This window comes from Trachypithecus francoisi, unplaced genomic scaffold (assembly GCF_009764315.1).
Source record: "Trachypithecus francoisi isolate TF-2019V2 unplaced genomic scaffold, Tfra_2.0 Lachesis_group1, whole genome shotgun sequence".
Classification (NCBI taxonomy): Eukaryota; Metazoa; Chordata; class Mammalia; order Primates; family Cercopithecidae; genus Trachypithecus; species Trachypithecus francoisi.
Window position 1 is genome coordinate 152621673 of NW_022681454.1, and position 23176 is coordinate 152644848.

Genomic DNA, 23176 nt, shown 5'->3' on the forward strand with positions numbered 1-23176 from the left:
TTTCTCTCAGGCCAGTAGCTCTGCTTCTGTTACCTGTTTCCGTGAATGGCACTATATCATTCTACACAAAACTTCAGAGTCATTCTATTCCTCCGATCTAGTGAGTTGCCGCATCATGCCAACTTTAATTTTATAATATATCTAGTAGCCATCTTTTCCTGCCTCTTTCCCACAATTTCCTTCATTTCTTGTTTTCACTTACATTGCTCTTTCATGCCCTTACATGCTTTTTTTTTTTCAAGCATGCTCTTACATGCTTTTTTCTTGGCATGCCTCTTGCCAAAATCTTAATTTTCAAAACTTAATCATTTAAAAAAATAAGCTCAAATTCTGTACATTCCAAGAAGACTTCCCTGATCATTATTTTGCCACCATTGTCTAAATCTGATATTTCTTATAAACAGTATTAACTCGCTATCTTTACTTATTCTCACTTTTTACTATAGCCATTAACTATCTAATACAATTTCTTTTATATATATATAAGAAAATTCAGCTGGGCGCGGTGGCTCACGCCTGTAATCCCGGCATTTTGGGAGGATGAGGGGGACGGATCACGAGGTTAGTTCGAGCCTGACCAACATGGTGAAACCCTATCTCTACTAAAAATACAAAAACATTAGCTGGGCATGGTGTCATGTGCCTGTAATCCCAGCTACTCATGGGCTGAGGCCAGAAAATCGCTTGAACCCGGGAAATGGAGGTTGCAGTGAGCTGAGATCACGCCCCTGCCCTCCAGCCTGGGCAACAGAGTGACGTCTCAAAAAAAAGAAAAAGAGAAAAGGGAAAAAAGAGAAGAGAAGAGAAGAGAAGAGAAGAGAGGAGACGAGAAGAGAAAAAAGAAAAGAAAATTCAGTGTGTGTGTTTATATATACCCCACTCATATCAGGCTTTGAAGAAAATTAAAGAAAGGAATATTTTTATCCTTTTATGAAGCTGAGTAAATTTTGATTGGATTATAAGTGGATTTACTGACAACTCATTTTAAAATTTATTTCCAATAAGCAAGACATTTTAGAAGCTCTGATTTAGCTTTCTTTTACTTGTATTTTATGTTTTTTGGGTTCATGTTTTGCCCCATATATTGATTATAGCTAATAGCCTAATATTAATACATTTTATTGAGATTAGTTAATATTAATTGAATGGCTAAATGATGGTTGATTCTGTGCTAAGTGCTTCTGATAAGGCAGTGAAGTATAGAAAACATGGATGGTTTTTTTCATTTAGCTGATTTCACAGCATAGTGAAAAAGGAGGATAGGAAATTATATGAACATTGCTGACTTCTTTATCAAGCACAGACCTTGGAAATGCATAAACTCTAGGTATAGTAAGATTTCAATTTTTCTGAAAAAAGTTGAAAAACAACACTAATAATAAGTAAGCTAGAAAAAGAGAATATATAGGAAAACAAAAAAAATCTATTGTCAAACCGTGTGTCATTTACATAGGTGTGTTTGTGTCTTCACAAAGAATCCAGGGAAAACAAATGGAAAAAAAGTGAATAAATTTGATAATAACAGTTTAGTTTACCTATCTATATCACGTCCATGTTTATACAAGATGACTTAGAGCCAGTAGTTCTTTCAATTTCAGCTGAAAATAATTATTGGCAGTCCCAAAGTTGGATAAACTGTGACCTGCATTGGCTGGTTTGATTATGGCTGGAAAATAGCAAACTTGATTAAGTGTCAAAGACAAGATAATGAGGAAGGTTATTTAGAAAATGTGTTTAGAGATTTGAAAAGGGACTAAGAGATAGTTTCTCAAGAAAGTGCAAAAGATGATGAGAAAATTATGAAAAAGAGTCTGGGGCAACATTTTAGGAACTGTAGACAGTAAAAGCAATTTTATAATGTATGTTAACATTAGCATGATGTATAGACGTAAGGTCATCTTTTGATTGATCTGAGAGGAAGTGGTTATGTTAACCCTCAAAAGATGGCGAAGTGTGAAATTTGAATTAAAATAACTAAGTTTTCAAGTTTTCTCAAAGTATTCCCTGCAGTGGCTGGTGGTCCAGAAAAGAGAGGAGGGCTTCTCAACATTTTCAGTAGAGGGGGTGATCAGGATATATTGGGTGAACTCCAGGGTCATGGTCAAACTGCCTGTGTTCCTGTCTCACCTATACACCTCCTGAGCTTTGGGGTTTGAACCACATCACTGAAGTGTGCACTCGGTCATCTGCAAGTGGAAGGGATTGCAATAAATAACGTCTAACTCCTCTTGCAGTTCTAAACTTCTATTATGCAAAGGACTCTGTCTTTATATTGACTTTTACGTAAGAGGAACTGAAAGGAATAGGAAAAATTGTTTGGTATTTATTTAAGCTTTCTGTATTTTGAATCAATTAGATGGCAGAAGGCATTTAAAGAATATAGTTGTGGATTTGGATTTAATGGGAAAAGACTTAGCCTTTCTCAACATGGACTTTGCAAGCATCCAAATATATACCTGAAGAGTACATGTTCAGAAGTCAAAATTCATTTCTGGTAATGATTTCTTCTAAACTAATCATTCTGTAAAAACTTGGCAGAATTCAATTTGTGTTGGAATTTGCCACATGTCTTTTGCTAACCTGGTTCCAGCATAAGCATCAAGGATCTGTGTCCCATTGTTGTGACAAAAGTTCATTTCCTGTCTTAAGAATCAGAAAGAGCTTTACTGCTGGTCTGAAAACTAGAAAAGGCACCTGCTTGCCCATCAATTACTAATACCTTAGTAGCATGGTCCCCTGGGCCACCTCCAAAGAAACATCTGCTGAGTCTTCAGGCCTCCAATCTCACACTTAACTTCACTTTGATGAGTCTTTTCTCTGCGGTCATAAGAGAAAATTTCTCTGAGAAACGTACTTTGCCAAAGTTTATTCCTAGACTTTGTTGTAAAGATCTTTTAAATGTGGCAGAGACACCAACAGCCTTTTTAGCTGCCTTTCAAGTCTTCTCTGATCCCTAAAACTAGAGAGGCTCAAAGTGAAGATTTCAAAGGGAGTCTCCTTAGAGTTCACTGGGACCCTGAAAGCATCTCTCCTGCCTTCATTTTGGGAATATCTAAGCTTCATTACCTTAATTGACATGCCCAGCAACCTGATCTTTCATTTTATTCCATAATCTAATTTAACAGATACAGTTTAGTCTTTGTTTTCCCAGATTATATTTATTAGTAGGGGAACTTGAACAGCAATCACCATAGTATGTCAAAAGCTCCTGGTTTCTCAAGGCAGCTCCACAGCATGAGCTCTGTAGTTAGATAGGGTTGGGTTCATTTCCTGTTTCTGCCACTCACCAGCTATGGCCAAGGACAAGTTACATGATCTACGTTTCAGATTCTTCTTGTGTAAAAAATACTAAAATACACAAACACACACTCACACACCCCTCCCATAAGGTTGTTGTGAAGATTAAATAAGATAATGTATGCAATGTCCCCAACAGCTCTTTAAAGCAGGAGTCAGTCAACAGACCCCATCAAGGACAAGATAGTAGCTACTTAAGGCTTTGCCAGTCATGTGACCTCGATAGCAGTTACTCAACTGCACGGTTTGAACACAGTAGCCATAGACAGTGCATAAGTGAGTGGGTGTGGCTGTGCTCCAATAAAAGTTTATTTATGGACATAGAAATGTAGGTCTCATATAATGCTTATGTATCGCTGACCTCCTCGTGTTCTCCTGCATGGCGGCTTAGCTTTGTCTGACTCTCTCAGCCCTGCTCCGGCTTCCACAGCTCCTCCCCTGCCTGAACCTCCACCATTGATACATCTGTTTTTGTTCTCCTTGTGTTTTTGTTTTTGTTTTTTTATCTTTGCTGTTCTTTCTGTAGCCAGGCCTACACTTCTCAATTAATGTGTTCTTGATTAGGTTTGGTAAGATTCTATCTCCAGCGTTGCATAGACATCTTAAGTTTTCACAGCTGTATAAATTTCTGGTCCTTTCTCTCAAAGAGCTTGGGAAAATTTCCAAAGGCTGAATTAGAAGAACTGTTAGAGTCCGTAGTGTCTCTTATTCCAGAATCTTCTTAACAAATATGACAAGTTAGAGTCCAGCCAGTTTGTCTTTCCCCTACCATTGGGTGAGTTCTGTACCCACAAGGTCACTCTTTCCTTCCCATCAAGGATGAGTTGACCTTGATATCTCCTCATTGCTCAGAAAGGTAATTCAAGTGTTCCACAAGTCAATCCCAGAGTCACTTCACTTTTATCAGGAATACCTGTGTCTCTTACTTTAACTGGACCTTGGGTGACCTATATTGGTTCCACAAATATCTTAAAGTGAACATGCCAATTAGTGTCTCACCTCTACCTGCTCACAACCTAAACCTTTCTACCAAATTGACATTGAGAAAGTAAGTAGGTAAAAGAATTATTTGCTGGGCACGGTGGCCCACACCTGTAATGCCAGCACTTTGGGAGGTGAAGGCAGGTGGATTGCCTGAGTTTAGGAGTTCACGAGCAGCCTGGGCAATAAGGTGAAACCCGGTCTCTACTAAAATACAAAAAAAGAAAAAAAAAAATTAGCCGGGCATGGCAGCATGCGCCTGTAGTCCCAGCTACTCTGGAGGCTGAGGCAGGAGAATCGCTTGAACCCCAGAGGCAGAAGTGGCAGTGAGCCAAGAACATGCCACTGCACTACAGCCTGGGCTACAGAGGGTGACTCTGTCTCAAAAAAAAAAAAAAAAAAAAAATCACTGAATCAATATTTAGAAGAACAGCTAGCTTATAAAAGCAGTAATTGGAGACAAGGTTCCTTGTATAACAAATACTAATCATATCCCAATATGGCATTCTAGGAAAAGAAAATCAGATACCACAGAATTTCTATTTAAGCTTGATGGTTGCAAGATTTTGTTGTGTTTTCAAATTTCCACATTGGGAATAATATGAATTAATAAAAAATAGTGAGTAATGGCAATGGCATAAGGCTTGCTTGATTTATAAAATAGTTTCGGCTTAACGAGTAGAAAATGAGGTTTAAAATTCAACATAGTCACCCAATTTTTATATTCTAATATTTCGTTAAAGGAATTAGACATGCAACTTATTATGTAATAGAATTAGATAAGATAAAACCAAAATAGAATGTTTCTGCTCTTTCTGCTGCTGTGCTGCAAATTCTATTATTTTATAATTCAATAAAAATAGCTCTAACTATTGACTTATATATAACTTTCTTGGTATGTTCTCTAATGCTCATCAGGTAAAGATTGTTTTCTATAGTTGTAGGATAACGAGCATTTGATATATTATCAAAGTTCCCTTAAACAAACTTTGATGTATGAAAAAAAATGGTTTCATAGGTATAAAACATTACAGAATCTTTCTGAGAAGATAGAATAAAATTGTCAATCATTTATTTAATAACTTAGGTCAGCATGATTCTCTTGTAGCATGCAATGAGCATTTACTTTTGGTTGTATATACCAAAAAATATTTTACGGCTGCTCTGAAGTTATCGAGCAGACACTGATCATTTTGTTGCTGTTGTAAGAAGTTGCCTAGAGTTCTAGTAGAAGAGGCATCACAGCTTTTGTAAGGCAAGTGACTGAAGACTTGATCCAAGACTGGACTTTTACCTTTTATTTTAATTATGGACCTATGAATGCTAGGCAAGACCAGGCACTTTATATATATTATTCCAAATTCTTAATTCGAATCTGTTACATCATGATTTTACCGTTTTATGTGTGAAATAGCAGAATTCATGAAGTTATGAAACTTGTCTAATGTCACACTACCACTGAGTAGCAGTTATGATAGTCAGCATGTATTCCTCCCATACTAGCTGGCAGTGCTTTTCTAAGTGCTTTCTATTTATTGCTTTGTTTAATCTCACAACACATTTGAGATAGTTGCTATTATTATCCTTATTTTTCAGGTGGAGAAAATTGAGGTGAAGTTCACTTAAGAACTTCTCTAACGTCACAGAGCTAGCACATGGTAGACGCAGGTAGCAAACACAGGCCATCTGTTCATGTAGCCTAAGCTTTTAACTGCTATGCCAACTCCATTGCCTCGGGGCACAACTGGGCATGGCACTTACATTTATGTGAACTCAACCCTCCAAATTATGAAGTCTCTGTCATGCTAATTATCTGCATGAGACACACACACTCACATACACACCCACTTGCCTGTATTTCTCAGGCACTTAAAAACTCACCATTACAGAAGAGGGAAAATAAGGGTGTATATGGTAAGTATGTATGTGTGTGTGTGTGTTTACATGTGTCTATGACATCAAGGATGTACAGAGTTTACTTCCAGCCCTTCCTGCCTGACCAAAATTTAAACAAAGAGAAAATGGAGAAAGTATGATGTCTAATCATCAAGTTCATTATGTCACCGAAATGAAATCTATCAATTAGCTCAATTATTTAATCATCAAGGATTTGTTTTCACTTTAAAAGTTTCATCAGATTATTTTACCTAAACCATAATGTACTCTGTGGAGTCTCAGAGAATGTGATCTTGTTGAGTGTTTCTTCCAGGTTGGTAGGTTGGCTTTTCACCTTATTTGCAAATTTAAACCAACCATCGATTAGAGTAGAGGTATTTCTGATATAACACAATATAGATGTTCTTGGAAAACTTCATATGCTTCAAAACTGTGCACTTTTATTGCCTTCGAAAAATAAAAGGACTTAGGGGAAAAAATGTGTTTGGGTGAAATCACTCAATGCTTAGGAGCACTAAGAAAAAAAAAAAAATTCCCCCAAATATAAAAATTTAATTCAAAGACGTATTGAATTCTAATGAATACTGTACGTCAGCAATTGTAGGCCTTGACTTAAGGGGAAAAAAGTGAAAGTAGTTGGTGGGAAAGAACTATAAGGAGGCCTTGAGTCTGCTGAGTTACGGAGACAAGAGAAAAATGAAGGGAAATTGTGCAACAGTACTTCCATGACAGAGGATATGGTCAGACTGGGCTAAGAGGAAGAATGGGGAGCAAAGGGGATCTAGCATGCCTGCCATTTTATCCTGACATTGTTTCCCTAGTGATAGATGTGCCTAAGCCGATTGGCATTCCTGAAATGCACAGTACTTGTTTGAAAACAGATAAAAGCAAAATGGCTTTTTACAGAGTAGAAAGGAATCACATTTCTTCCTTAACTCATTTCATAATCATTAGTACATTTTCAGTAAGTGTATTTTAAAGTGACTAAGCCTCTGCAAGGAACTACTTTAGCCATGTAACTATGATGAGAATCATGGAAAAAGATGCAAGAAATTATTTTATATATTTTAGGGAAAAATTGTTGAAAAGTTTATCTGATTTCCTCATGATCAGCATGATGAACCGTAAGGAGTGATGATACTTAATTTGAAGATGTTTAACTACATGTATTCAAATTGTAGTCATCATCACACTGAAGTTTTAAAAATATATTTCAGGATTTATAATCCCAAAGGTTTTGCTCTTAAATTGGCTATAAAACATTCTGAAAATACTTTGATAAAAACTGAGAAGCAAAATGTTAATTCAAATAGTTAAAATCTCCCTACTATAGAGTGTACTGAATTGTGCTATTACTTCAAAGATGCCACAGAATTGCCTCTTAAATCTAATTTTAAAAGATTATGGACTGCACTCATCTTATTTTAAATAAAGATCTAATGCAGCTTATTAAACACAATTTGTGTCTAGTACTGCAGTTTTACCAAGGCGGTCGCCACCCGGCAAGTTGGAGGGCAGAGGGACTCTAATATGATTATCTAAAATGAGGTTGCCGTTGTCTTCAGAGTTGATCTCTTTGTTTTGGGAGAATCATCAGTACGGGTTCCTGAGTTACAAAAATGTAAGGTAAGCATCCTCCTCCTTAAAAATAGCTTGAGACAGCTCACACTTACATGTAGATGCAGCCCGTTAGGAAGGTGAATGCCCTACTCAGTAATAGAAATTGGAATTAACAATTTCTGGGCTTTTGAACAAGAAGGAGAAATTGCTTCCCAAAATGAGATTTTAACAGGAGAATTTGAGTAACCTAACTCCCACAAGGTGTTATATAATACTTGAAATCCAAGCTCTGGGCTTGGTTAAGATTATTAACAACCGAAGTCATGGGAAATGTATTATGGACTATTTTGATTGTGCTCTGTGGTCCCTAGAGTGTTTCCTTGGCTGGGATATTGAGAAGTAAAGTCAGAGGAATGTTTCTTCCCTCTGCTCCGGCCCCCACACCCAGTCAGTAACCCGGGCCTGCAGATTCTCTCTCAGAATTACTTCTGCAATTGGTTCATTTTTTTTCCCCCAGGGTCCTTTTTTGCCCAACCCAGATCTACCATCTGTCCCACTCTGACCCATTTTTCATTCTACATTCCAAATAATCTTTTAAAAATGCAATCTAATTCACTCACTCTCTTGCTTCTTATTTAGTTGATTGCCCTTAGAATAGAGTATTATCTTGTTTAATGTGGTTTGTAGAACTCTGCAAAATCCTGACCTCTGCCTATTTTGTCTCTTACCACCATTGCCTTGCTCTCTCTTACCTCATTCATGCCTTTGCTACACTGGAATTATTTCCTTTCCTAGAAGGTTGGCTCCCAAGCATGCTGTTCTTTCTGGAACTCTCTTGGCCTGGCCCAGCTCAGATGTTTCTGAGAGGATTAGGTTCAGATCTCTGATTTACATTCCCAGAGCACTATATCCCTCCCCTTTTTGCAGCACAGGCCATGCTTGGAACTGATACATCAGAAATAGTTTTCCTCCTGGATTGTAAGTTCCTTGAGAGCAAGGGGTGTTCTTTGCACATTGCTCTGCCCTTGTATCTAGAAGAATGCCTGGCACAGAGCAGGACATCCATAAACATTTGTTGAATAGGAGGAAAAACGAGCAAGTGCATGAATGCATGAATATGATGTAGAAGACAATCCAGTGATACCAAAGAATCTATTGGAATCGAAATTATTAAAAAGAAAATGCAGATGAATGGAGAATTTATGTTAAAAGCCAAAAAAAGTCTTGAGCTTTGACTTTTAGGCATCATCAAATTTAATAAAGAGATACCAGTAACATACTAAAGCAAAAGCCAGATAGTTTTAAACTTAAGAATAAATATGATGTAAGGAAATGAACACAGCCCATAAAGCCAAACTTTCAAAAAGAGTAACAATAAAGAGAATGGTGGTGCTAGAGAGGAGTCTGAGATTGTTTGCCTCTTTTTAACTTTGTGGTGGAGAGAATTAGACATGCTCACCAATTTTTCTACTACTTTATCCTGCTTTCCCGATACATCACAGGGAAAGTTCTATAAACATTTTCTACTACAAAGTGAAAATAAATCTATTTTAAAAGACAGATTTATGGGATTTTATGTAATATTTTTCAATTTTTGAGAAAGGAAAACTTTAAAATTTAAACTTAAAAAGCTCATATCTTTTTTATCACAGATATTGGCATTTCCAGGTGCCAGGTCTAATGGTAGACATTTGATACAGCTAATCGCTTTTGTGATGGACACATAATGTTTAGGCTTGCCTCTTCCCTCTTTTTTCGATACTTTATTTATTTTATTATCTATTTCTTTTAACTTTTAAGTTTAGGGGTACAAGTGCAGTTTGTTACATAAGTAAACTTGTGTCATGGGAGTTTGTTGCACAGATTATCTCATCAGCCAGCTTCTAAGCCTAGTACCCATTAGTTATTATTCTTGATCCTCTCCCTCCTTTCACCTTTTATGCTCCAAAAGGCCCCAGTGAGTGTTGTTCCCCTCTCTGTGTCCATGTGTTCTCATTGTTTAGCTCCCACTTACAAGTGAGAACATGCGGTGTTTGGTTTTCTGTTCCTGTGTTAGTTTGCTCAGGATAATGGCCTCCAGCTCCATCCATCGCCCTGCAAAGGACATGATCTCATTCTTTTTTATGACTGCATAGAGTTCCATGGTGTGTATGAACCACACTTTCTTTATCATCAGTTTATCATTGATGGGCAATTAGGTTGATTCCATGTTTTACTCTTGTGAATAGTGTTCCAACAAACATACGTGTGCCTGTGTCTTTATAATAGAATGATTTATATTCTTTTTTTTTTTTTTTTTTTTTTGAGACAGAGTCTCGCTCTGTCACCCAGGCTGGAGTGCAATGGCCGGATCTCAGCTCACTGCAAGCTCCGCCTCCCGGATTCACGCCATTCTCCTGCCTCAGCCTCCCGAGTAGCTGGGACTACAGGCGCCGCCACCTCGCCCGGCTAGTTTTTTGTATTTTTTTTTTTTAGTAGAGACGGGGTTTCACCGTGTTAGCCAGGATGGTCTCGATCTCCTGACCTCGTGATCCGCCCGTCTCGGCCTCCCAAAGTGCTGGAATTACAGGCTTGAGCCACCGCGCCCGGCCATGATTTATATTCTTTTGCATATATATCCAGTAGTAGGATTGCTGGGTCAAACGGTATTTCTGTCTTTAGGTCTTTGAGGAATTGCCACACTCTCTTCCACAACGGCTGAAGTAATTTATACTCCCATGAAGAGTGTAAATTAACAAGCATTCCTTTTTTCTCCACAACCTTCTCAGCATGTGTTATTTTTTGACTTTGTAAGAATAGCCATTCTGACTGGTGTGAGGTGGTGTCTCATTGTGGTTTTGATTTGCATTTCTCTAATGAGCAGTGATGTTGTGCTTCTTTTCATGTGATTGTTGGTCACATGTATGCCTTCTTTTGAAAAGTGTCTTTTTCTAACTTTTCATCTGCTCCTTAAGACCTGCTTTTGGAGAAAAGTATATCAGTATCAGAGAGTATGGAAAGGGGTGTTTTCCTTAGGTCTACATGACCTTGTTTCATGTAGTAAACAAGATGTTCATGCTTAATTAAATTCTAGGATGAACGCGGTGGCTCATGTCTGTCATCCCAGTGCTTTGGGAGGCTGAGGCAGGTGGATCACCTGAGGTCAGGAGTTCGAGACCAGCCTGGCCAACATAGCAAAAACCCATCTCTACTAAAAATACAAAAATTAGCCAGGTATGGTGGCTGCCACCTGTAATCCCAGCTACTTGAGAGGCTGAAACAGGAGAATTACTTGAACCCGTAAGGCGGAGGTTTCAGTGATCCAAGATCGTGCCACTGCACTCCAGGCTGGGCGACAGAGTGAGAATCTGTCTCAAAAAAAAAAAAAAAGAAAAGAAAAGAAAAAAAGTTCATGCTTAATTAAATTTTAAATTCTAGAGTTTAAATGATTGAGGATTGCCTTGCTTGAACAATAATCTGTCCCTGTTATTAATACTAGGCCAGTAGCTGGGTCATTATTCTCACCACGGCAAAGTTAATCACTCACTAGTAAAAAGAGAGAGAGCATTCAGTTTATTCGGAGGCTGTTTAATCATCAACTTTTGGAATGAGAAGTGCCTCTTCAAGTTGAGAACATATTATTCTACTTCTTGCCAAGGCCTGTCACCAAATTTACTATATTAATTTTTTTCCCTTACCATATTATTACCATTTCTACAACCAACTAGATACTGAATTCAACTGACCAAACCATTTCTGAAGTTACTGCTAATGTTACCCATAAAAATCATCACTAGTTTAGTTGAGGAACAATCTTTTGCCTGCCAGAAATATTCTGTATTCCTGGCAGGCAAAAGCAAGACAAACAGGTTTCCAAGGTATCAATACTGTGTGCATCTGCTTCATAGTGTAATTTCATCAGTTGAGCAGATGAAGAATGCTAATTAGTTTGTTTATACATATGTAATTTAACAAGACTAAATACTTAACTGTCTTAAAGTAAGCACAACTTGTTTCCTGTTGGCTGTTTTTGCTTTAATAAAAAACACTGTTCGGCATATTTCCTGGAAATTATAGTACTCTGCAGTACAGGAAAAGAAATTATTTCCAGGAAAGTTGACTGGTCAAATGTATTCTGCTGCAGCTGGATTTGGTAGGAAGATAAGAATTAAAATATTGGGCTTGGGTACCAACACTGAAATCCAATGTGAATGAGAGAGTGAAGTTTAATGGAAAGATCTATCATTAACTATATTATGGCAAATTTCTAAGTCCAATACTAAAATTCTAATGTATACCAAAATAACTTATTTTAGTAATAATTCTATGCCATCCTCAGACCTAACCTATACTCTTCCATTTCTTATTGTGTTCCTTTTGTTTTTGTGTACCCTTTTCTGCTAGTTATTGTAGTTAGATATTGATGTAACTGAAATAGTGGCATTCAGATAATACAGCTCTTTTCCCTGAAAATTAATATAAAATAATGCTACTATTATTTGTATAAATAGATGTTTAGTATTATCTATTACACTCTCTTCGATTACTTTGAGGTTGTTTAAAAACTGGATCCCAGCCAGGCACAGTGGCTCATGCCTGTAATTCCAGCACTCTGTGAAGCCAGGGCAGGAGGATTGCTTGAGCCCAGGAGTTACGAGACCAGCCTGGGCAACATAGTGAGACCTTTTCTCTACAAATAATAATGAAAAAAACTCTCCAAGTTCCCCCACCCCAATCAAAACTGGACCTGCGTAGGCTGTTATTTTTGAAGAGGAGTGACTAGAGGAGATGAGGAAATAACTTTGCTCCTATAGTCAGAATTATATTTTAATTAAAATGCTTTAGTTAATATACTCAGCTTTCTACAACCAGGGGTCAGCAAACTACTGGCTATGTTCACAGTCTGCTTTTACAAACAAGGTTGTATTGGAACACATCTGTGCCCATTCATTTGTATATCATCTCTGGCTGACTTCACACTGCAATGGTAGGGTTGAATAGTTGCAATAAAAACCATGTAACCTGCAAAACCGACAGTATCTATTCTCGGGACCTTTACAGAAAAGGTTAAAGCACTTTTAAAGCTTAAAGCTGATTACTGATTTGAAGCTTAAATCAGAGGAGAAGTTATTAAACAATAATAGAATTATGTTGAGATGTAGTAAAGACTAAGAAACAAATATTTATTACATTAAGTAAGTCCCAAAACAAATGTGGGTAAAATTATTAGATTTTTAGGTTTTGTAGAAGCTAAGCAATCATTCTCCCTATAGCCATATTACCTTTGGACCACTTCAGTAGTCTACTGAGATAGACCACTTCCATTCTATGCTGGCAGAATAAATTTTCTACTCACAAATGCATAAGATTTTCTTTTGTCCCTCCTTGAAGATTCATAAATTATATATGCATGTAGATTTTGGTCATAACTTTAGGTAACAGAGCCCTGGCAGCATCCATAATCTTCCTCTATACCTAATGTCCCATGACATCCCATGGGGATCAGATACTGAATTTAGCTTCCTTGTTTGTCCCAGTTCAGAAAATGAGTTGTTCATTGTTCTAAACTTATTAGATGACTTACATGTGACAATTTACAGGCTGTTGCTTATACATACTGGGAACATATTAAGAGCATTGAGGAGCATAGTAAATTAAAAAAAAAAAACTAATTGAACTCCAACTCTAAAGATTCACATATAAGGCTGTATCTTGCATGTTTCAGATACCACCAGCCAATGAGCAGAAGAATTATGTTCCTCACTAAATTTTAATACAAATTTGTAAACCATATTTTCAAGATAAAAATCTATTCTTAGTTGATAAACTAAGCCTAATTATGATAGAAACTGCTCTAACTTAGTAATATTAGTTTGGAGTTATAGAAAACACAGGCTCCGCAGTCAGCTGAATCTGCATTTGAATCCTAGTTCAGTCATTCTCTAGCATTTCAAATGAGAGAAAAGTACCTGAAATTTTGAGCTTCTCACCCACTGGGGATAATAATACCTGTGTTACATGGTTGCTGTGAGGATTAATTATAAACATAGAGTTCCCAGCACTGTGTGAGGCACATAGTACTTAGTACATGTGGGGATTAGCAAATATGGGTTCTTTTCCACTCTTTGTTTTTCTTCCCCAAGAGTAGGAAATAGCTGGTAGACCCAGTTAATCAAGATAATTAGTACTGTTGATGAACTGAATTCACACCTTGACAGTTCCAGTAACAAATAGCTAATGATAAATGGGTTGTGAATTGTGAGATAATTTACAACCACAACATTAACAAAAACAAAAGTACAGGGGAAAATATGCTGGAATGACAATGCTTATCATTTCAGTGTGAAGTGGGGTAGTCTTTGACTCACTGCAGTGCTGACTAGATTTGGATCCAGAGACCCCTGCAAATCCCATGGTATGTTCTTAGGGATCAGGAGTTCTGATGTTTTTTCATTTTGATAATATTTTTAAATTGCTTTACTATTTAAAGTGATAAAAATTTTCTTTCGCCGTAATAATCTTCATTGAACTTTTTTTTTTTCTAAGTTGGTGTTTCAAATCTGAAAACATTTACTTGGGGATCATTATGCATATTATTTTCCCTTAGGTATTTTTGGAAGCCATTGGTTTTTACTGTTCTGACTTTTCAGAAAGGAGAGCATAATGAGAATGTAGTAGTATAAGCATTAATAAAACATAGACTTAGATGTGGCTTTTGTCATAAAACCGTGGTGTTCCACTCTTGTGAAATCAAACTGGATCAGATGAGTCCAGATGAGTATAAAAATGGAAATCAGTAGTTGATGTTAAGAACATTTTGGAAAAATATATTTTATTTTAGAAGTTAAAATAGTAAGAGCAAGTATTTTGCTAATATAGTGAAATTCACACACATTAAGTAAAGTTCTTTGCCAAATGTCCTGCTCATTTTATAACTGGCATTTCCAGCAGAATTTTTTTTTAACTTGAAATGATGTGACTATTGCTTTTTCTCACCTGTCTTTTTCTGTTTTCATCAGTGCATAAAGTCACTCCTCTTTCTGTTCTGACCTTTTGCTGCCCGTAGACATCCCAGTTACCAGTGTCCTTGAATTGATAGTGGCTTCTGTTTGTCAGTCTCATATAAGAACTACAGCTCATCAGGAGGAGATCACAGCAGGGTAAGAGACACCAACACCATGTTCTGCACGAAGCTCAAGGATCTCAAGATCACAGGAGAGTGTCCTTTCTCCCTACTGGCACCAGGTCAAGTTCCTAATGAGTCTGCAGAGGAGGCAGCAGGAAGCTCAGAGAGCTGCAAAGCAACTGTGCCCATCTGTCAAGACATTCCTGAGAAGAACATACAAGAAAGTCTTCCTCAAAGAAAAACGAGTCGGAGCCGAGTCTATCTTCACACTTTGGCAGAGAGTATTTGCAAACTGATTTTCCCAGAGGTGAGTGCTTGCTCTTTAGATTTTGAAATTGTAGAATGTTTTTCTAAGGAAAATTTAAACACTTCCTTTCTCACTTTCAAGGCTACAATAAATGTAGAATATTTTCTTGAAACACATAAAAATATTCTTTTAAGCAATTATGTTCTTAAGTTGTGTTTTATCTTAAAATGTTTATGATCTTGAATTCTTTTCAAAAGAACATTGCACTCTGACAAACTTTATGATTTTGGGCAACAGGCTTAATGCCTCTTTACCTCAGTTTCCTTATCCGTAAAGTGGAAATAGTAATAGTACCCACCTTCTAGAGTTTTAATGAGTTTTAAGTGAAACCATCCATAGCTCTTGCCATACCATAAGCAGTCAGTAGTTGTTAGCTATTATCTTAAAATTAAATTCTTCAAAGAATAGCGTATTTTCTGCTGAGGTTTTCTCTCCTAATTTTAAAGAGCATCATACGTCCCCTGCCAATTTTCAGAGTTGTGAAGATCTCCCTTGACTGTTTGCTCTGATTCTGAAGTTTCTGCTCAACCAGTCTTGACCTTCTCCCTTGGGTTGGAGTCATGAGCCTGTGATTGCCTACACCTGTGTGTTATTAGCTCTGACACCTCTTCATATAGCCCTGCAAGCTGCATAGCATAGTGTCATGTTGAGATCTAGAGCACCTTGTGTCAATACACCTTTAAGGAAACTTCTGGGAACAGGACACAGACCTAAACAGGTCAAATATCTTAGGAATAGAGGGGACATGTAGAGAAAGCTCCTCTCCCTCTGTAGGATAAATAGAAGAGCAGTTGAAGATCTTCATGATGTCTTCCTCCCTCTGTCAGTCTTCATAGTTTTATATAGATTTGTTTAACCTATGAATTTGGCTGGACATTGACTCAATCAGACACTGGCTAACATAATACATTGAAAATTTTTAATTGACTCAATACCAACCCTCTACTGTGTGCAAAGCACCAAAGAAACACAGACTGGCTGATTTTCAGAACTGAAAGGAATTTCACAGATAATCTTGTTTTACTCCCAGGAAGTGCTAGGGAAGTTCAGTGACTTGACCAAAATCACACAGCTTTCAAAGGGTAGAGCAATTAATTACTGCTGTAAACAGTCCAGGCTGGAATGACTGAGAAAGAAGAAATAGAAGTTTGAAGGATGGATAAATTGGACTTAGCAGAAAGTTGAGGGAGTTTATTTCAGATATGATATTAACACAATAGTACTTTGGCAGATAACCTTTGAAATGGAAATGTTTAATTATTCTTACCCCACTCTAGTTGCTAGACAGCCAGCATTCGCTAGGAAAAGGAATACAGTCTTCCTCAGGGAGTTGGTTTGTAGAACACTCTGGGAAACAATCGGTGCTCTCATTTCCAAGGACAGAGTGAAATGAACAGACATGAACAGATGGTGATGATGAGGAAGCTAGATAGCTTCCATGTTTTCCCTGAATCCTGTCCTTACTATGTTGGCTTTATTATTTTGTTTAGTAAATTTTGAATTTCTACAGTGGAAGTCATACACATATTGGACTCTTTTTTGAAAAACATTCTGGTTCACTTGATGGTGCCCTCAAAAGTTCCACAGGCTTCCTTCAGTCTTTTTCATTCATTTTTATTTTCGTCCTTTTGACTGAATAACTTCAGGTGACCTCTCTTGAATTTGCTGATTCTTCTGCTTAAGTCTCATGTTGATGGTTTCCACTGAGTTTTTTTCAGTTAGTTATTCTTTCATTCCAGAATTTTTGCTTGGTTCTATATTTGTGGTTATCTCCTTGTTGATATTCACATTTTACTCACGTATAGTTTTCTTATTTTATTTAGTTGTTGGTCTGTGTTGTCTTAGAATTCACTAAATTTCATTATGTTGAATTTTTTGTCAGGTAATTCATTGTTCTTCATTTATTTAGGGCCAGTTACTGTAGATTTATTTATTTGGTTGTGTCATATTTCCCCGATTTTTCCTGTTCCTTGTAGTTTTGCACTGGTGCCTGCACACTTGAGTATGCAGTCACCTCTTTGCTTCTTTTCAGACTGGTTTTGACAGGAAAAGACATTCACCAGTTGGCTCAGCTAGAGATTTTGAGAGCCTCTCAAACATTTTCCATGGATGTACATATTCCATTCCTCTCTTTTCCTGCTGAGAGAGAAGTTTCTGGGTGGTGTGCCTTCTCCTGATCCTGAAGAGCCATACAGGCTGCTGTAAACTTCCCATACAGGCTGCTGTAAACTTCCCTTCTCTTTTTGCTAGGAAAATGTACTGAAAGACTAGGATGCAATACCAAATTAAAATTGTATGTGTATATATATATATGTATATATATTTAAAATTTAGTAGTCTATGTTGTTTGTTCATTAGTTTATAAGAATAAAGCATTAAGATTTGACTGTAGTATAGGAAATGGAAGAGGTATGTTTGGCATTAGTGACTAAAACTCCTCTCCAACTGAGACATTATCTTTATGGCAGTAAATGTTCCAGTGTTGAATACATTTGAGCTGTATAGTACTCAATCTAGATGACTTCAAACATCTACTTATCTTTGATAAATTCTTGTTATTTTTTTTCTACTGATTATCTGTTAAGTTTATAGATTTAATGCTTAGACTACTATTTAGTTTCAGTTATATTAATAATCCAAAAGAAGATACTTAAAATAGCATTTGACATAACAATTTTTGTTTTAGATAATCAGAATCAACTTCCTGGTTATATTTTTATTAGTGAACGGGCAAGTATAAAAATGAATTATCCTTAGCAAATGTAACATGTGAGAGGTCGTTCCCAAGTAATGGAATACTAGAGTTTTAAAAAGTCTTCTTGATCATCTAATGCAAACTTATCATTTCTATTTTAAGAAATGGAAGCACATAAATTTAGATCTCTTGCTTAAAGCAAAAGATAACTGGAGAAATGGAAAACTCTCTGCATTTCATTCATGATCCATTGCTCTTCCTAATATAATATAACATAATATTGTTTGCTCTTTTTTCCTGGATATTGTTTCCCAATAATTCTGTAAGCTCCTTCAGGCATACTGTCTTGAAGGAGCTTTTAATGGAACCACAGTCACAGCAAATCAGAAACCACTTACTGAACTGAATCAATTGAATTGGATATGCTTACATAAATGATAAGATCCCAAATCAAGTACCTAGCAAAAGTAGGAGCATTTGAAGAGAATCATGAGGTCTGTAGATGTGTTCTAGAATATTAGGTTGAAAGAAGAAAAAAAGAAACACAGTTACAACTTATCTTATGAATTAAAATATCCTTGGTCTAGAAAAACATTAAAAACTGTAGAAAAATTAAAAAGCCAATGAAAATAGTGACTTGTCCATAAACCACACCAATGAGATTTTATTAAAATTCACATCATTGATAGCAATGTTGCATCAAATAGCAGTTATTCCTGAAGTATTCATATATGGTATATTTGTGGCAAAAGCACTTGTTTTAACACTTTAATCAGATCTATTCTTTATGAAGCCAAAAGATAATTGTTTAGTCAAAAGAAACAAACTTGAGAGCACTACAAACTATTTGCATTGGGGGACAAGTGTCCCCTCTGTAAATCAGAAGGTCCACAATCTACAATACTTCAGGTTCCGGTGATTGTACAAATAAGAGGACTTGTTCCTCCAAATTCAAAATGAAGGCTTTCCCAAATAGTAGGGCATTTTAGTGATAGGCAACTAAAAGATCTACAAAAGACTGCTACACAATATTTGCATATATTGAACTGTAAGGAATGAATTTGGAAGGAAATATTGGATTTAGTTCTAAAATCTGAAACCAAAAATTAATATATAGAATTGTTGGGGTTTGGAGCAGTCCTGAAATGGTTGATTTTATGTCATGAGGCCCTGAGGTTAGCTGTGTTTGACAGATCTCACTTATAGTTGAATCCTGCTTATAATTTTATTGTGGACTCATGTCATCTCAGGGTCAGGATATATCACAGGAAGTACAGCACCAAGGTAGGAAACTCGATGCAACAGCAGCCTCTACCAATAAATATTCTGCCTGGAAAACACATGTGAGTTCTGTCTCTTACGGGTATTGCTTTGAATTTACAAAACTTTTCCAGAGGAGTAATGGTATAAGATGAATGTAGATTTCCATAAAAGCCTATTCACTCATAATTTCAGTCAAGTATGCTAGTAATTTTTTGCACAGACTTTATTCCTTTTTTCTTTAGGAAAATAAGTTTTGATTCAAAATGGAAAGCCAAAAACACATTTGCTCCACCAACCCTAGCAATTGGAAGGGGATCATTTCTCCTCCCCTGTTACAATGATAGTGTATACGTTAGGAGAAAAAGACCAGAAAAAGCCATTTCTAGTGGCAGTAGGAAGGAAATGAAAGACAAATAAGGATTTTGACTAAAAAGGTAAAAGAGTATCCCCCTTGGCTTAATCAGAGACATAAAGAGGAGTAGAGTATCTCCAGTAGCATTGAAGAAGAAGAAGAAAGCATTCTTCAGTGCAGAATTGGTTGGGTTTTCTTGCTCCCTGGCCCATAAAATGTTCCTGGTCAGGGTGAGCATGGTGGCTCATACCTGTAGTCCCAGCTACTTGGGAGGCTGAGGCAAGAGGATCACTGGAGCTCAGGAGTTCTTGGCTGTAGTGAACTGTGATCACAACTGCACTCCAGCCTGGATGACAGGGCAAAACTCTAAATCCAAAAAAAAAAAGTTCCTGGTCCAGAAGCTATATATATATATATATATATATATATATATATACACACACACACATACACACACACACATATATATATACACACACACATATGCACACACACACACAAATATAATTGAAATATTTTAAATTGCAAACAACCTAAATTTGTTTGTAAACTAGCTAAGAGAGTAACACCTCTGTATTTGGCTTTATCACTTCACAGATACAATTTTATAGATTAAGCCTTCAAGACTTTGAGTAGCTGGCAGGTGGACATCATTCATTCATTCATTCATTCAATAAATATGTATTGAACATCTCCTATGGATAGGTACTATTGTAGGTTTTGGACTTACAGGGGTAAGCAAAACAGACACTGTCTGCCCTTTTGGAGCTTCTGTTGTAATGGAAGAGACAGATTATGAAAAATTTACAAAGGTGGAGAGCAAATGCTATGAAGGAAAACTGAGAGCTCAAGTGCAAAGGCAGCAACCCTTTTTTTATTAAAGACTTCTTTTTTCATGTGAATACATTTTGCAGGAATAAAGAATTCATAGCCACTCATGCTTTCATGGATTTGTATCCACATTAATACTCTATTATTGGAGTAACTTTCTACTCTACTAAGTAGACGGTTCTTCAGATATTTAAACATTTCAAGCACCCTGGCTAATTTACTTACATACAGCATCACTAATTTAATGTTACCTTCCTTTTTCCTTGATGAGAAAGATGTCTAGGAAATATGCCCATAGTTTCTTTCTTGAACATGTTTCTCAACTGCTCTTTGCCTTTACATAGATCACCAGGCCCTGCTCAGAATCTGCTCTCTGGGTGTGTCTTCCACCAGCTTTTCTTTCATCCTGTGGCAGATGTTATACTTTCTCTCTGTATCTGAATAGTCTGAAAAATTGTTCCACATTGTAAATGTAAATTATCTTTATTTTTTTTCAGCAATTGTGCTTTCTTTCAATACATTTTTAAATTTTCTTTCTAAGCTTTGTATGTGTATATTTAAAACTAAAAGCCCTTTTCATAACTCATTTCATTAAAACAGAACCTTGCTCTATTTTGGTTTACTCCAGTACCCTACTTGACTGGTGAAAACTCTACAAGAGATATAAATAGTTCTTAAGGAAAAAGGAATTTCTCAACTTGGAACAGCAAAAAATGTTTCACTTTCCTCTAGGGAAACTATAGAAAGAATCAATGGTTCTATATATATAATATATGGTTTTATATATATATATATACACATACACACATATATAGAGAGAGAGGGAAGTACATACATAGATACATATGATTTTTACATGGAATGCATAAAAATGGACACCACTGTTTATCAATGCTCTGCTTTCCACTTATTTATTAGAGACAATCAGCTGTTAAGAGAAATTAATAGCTACTCAACATGTATTTATTAAATATAAAAGCTTACATACAAATGTCTTGCAAAATAGGAAAACTCATGAAATTCTCAGAAATCAATAAAAGAAAATAAAACCATAAGTATTTGATGAGGATTATTGGTTCAAAGAAAGGAAATCAGTATAAGCCAAGGTAAACCCAAAGCTCATTTCAAATAAATGATCAACTAACTTTGGTGACAGATTAGATTTAAGAGATCAAAACAGGAAGAGACAGATAACTCCAGAGTTCACTAGACAAGAAGATGATATGAATGTGTAGTTAAGGGCAGAGAGTCACTGGGGCAGCTGAGTGTGGAGTTTATAAAGGGAACAGAAATTTGCTTGGCTTGGTCCATGTTGAGACTGAAGTATTCGTTGCCCATTTGGAGGGATTTCCTGACTCAGAGGAAGTGATACCCATGGAATCCTATATTGCAGAAGACCTAACACTGCCAAACTGAAATCTTCTGTTTGGATTCACAACCAGCTCAACTATTCCGTGGCTGTCAGTGAGACCACCACCAAAAGTTAAACCTGCGGGCCACAACACATATCCAGTCTCAGATTAGTCTCAGCACATTGCTTCTTCTCCAGTTTGAAAAATACATAGAAAATCAGTTCCCGTTTCCAAAGTGAAAATTCACAACATTTATCATTCAAGCAGTATAATGTTTTTGCTTCTCTAAAATAAATCTTCAGGATGCATTTGTAAATATATAATTTCAAACAAATTATTATTTAAGGGAATGTTTAAAATATTTCTTTTGAACTTTCAGTTTGAACGGCTGAACCTTGCACTTCAGAGAACATTGGCAAAGCACCAAATAAAAGAAAGCAGGTAAGTCAAACCACTTTAGTTGTGTGAACCTCTTGTTTCAATGACTAATACTGCTGCTAATGGTCAGCACTTACTGAATGTGTTAACCCTTACTGAATCATTGTGATATGTCGGAAACTGGACTTAGTGCTTTCACTGATACTAATTTGAAATTAAGTGCATCTATTTTTCACATTTGATAAATGATTAAACTGAGGTTTATATGAAGTGTTTAGAATTTTATAGCTGGTTAAGAAAAAGACAGCTGGGGTTCAAGCCCGGGTTTTCAGAGCCCGTTATTTTAAGCATGTGGTTATATACTGCTGCTTTAACAAGCTCCTGCAAGGCTGATGCTTTCATACTAATCAGTAACTTCTAAAATATTTAACAACAGGTAAGTCATGGATCCCAAACAGTCTTCTTGCTTGAAGGATGCTGCCAAAGTTTTGAGCAGGGTCCCAGCAGGTACCCCATCCCCAACACACACCTCAACAACATGTTAACACTTTAGTATCGGCATCAGGAGGAGGTAGAAGGATCAAGGGCTTAAGAGGAAGGAGACTCAGGGTTCTGGGGGTAGCAGCTATTTATTAATCCTCAGGGAAGTGTTTCTGTATTCTCCTAACTAGTTTGGTTGCACTGCAGAGCATCAGTTTTGTTTATACTTTTCTTCTAGTATTCTTTTAAAGGGTTTCTGAAGATGTTTAATATAAAGTTACTTTTTTTTTTTTTTTTTAGAAACAGGGTCTCACTCTGTTATCCAGGCTGAATGCAGTGGTGTGATCATAGCTCACTGCTGCCCAGAAATCATGGGCTCAAGTCATCCTTCTACCTCAGCCTCCCAAAAAGCTGAGATTACGGGCATGGGCCTAAAGTTACTCTTTGAAATTTTATTTTTATTTTTTTGAGACAGGGTCTTGCTCTGTCACCCAGGCTGGAGGGCAGTGGTGCGATCTTGGCTCACTACAACCTCTGCCTCCCTGGCTCAAGCCATTTTCCCACATCAACATCTAGAGTAGCTGGGACTACAGGCATATGCCACCATGCCCAGCCAATTTTTTTTTTTTTTTCTTGTAGAGACGAGATTTCACCATGTTGCTCAGACTGGTCTCAAACT

General features: G+C 36.7%; 1 protein-coding gene across 16 annotated transcripts in view; it reads left to right on the forward strand.

The window, feature by feature from the left end:
• GUCY1A1 (guanylate cyclase 1 soluble subunit alpha 1) overlaps positions 1-23176 on the forward strand; it is a 73318-nt gene that overhangs the window by 17059 nt on the left and 33083 nt on the right. For 8 of the 16 annotated variants that reach the window (XM_033215553.1, XM_033215565.1, XM_033215557.1 and 5 more), the window contains 2 exons: positions 14780-15146; positions 22019-22080. In XM_033215553.1, the coding sequence (XP_033071444.1) occupies positions 14892-15146; positions 22019-22080 (317 nt within the window). In that variant the 5' untranslated portion in view covers positions 14780-14891. The remainder of the gene's footprint in view (positions 1-14779; positions 15147-22018; positions 22081-23176) is intronic. The other 8 variants (XM_033215561.1, XM_033215563.1, XM_033215564.1 and 5 more) reach the window with 3 other exon arrangements.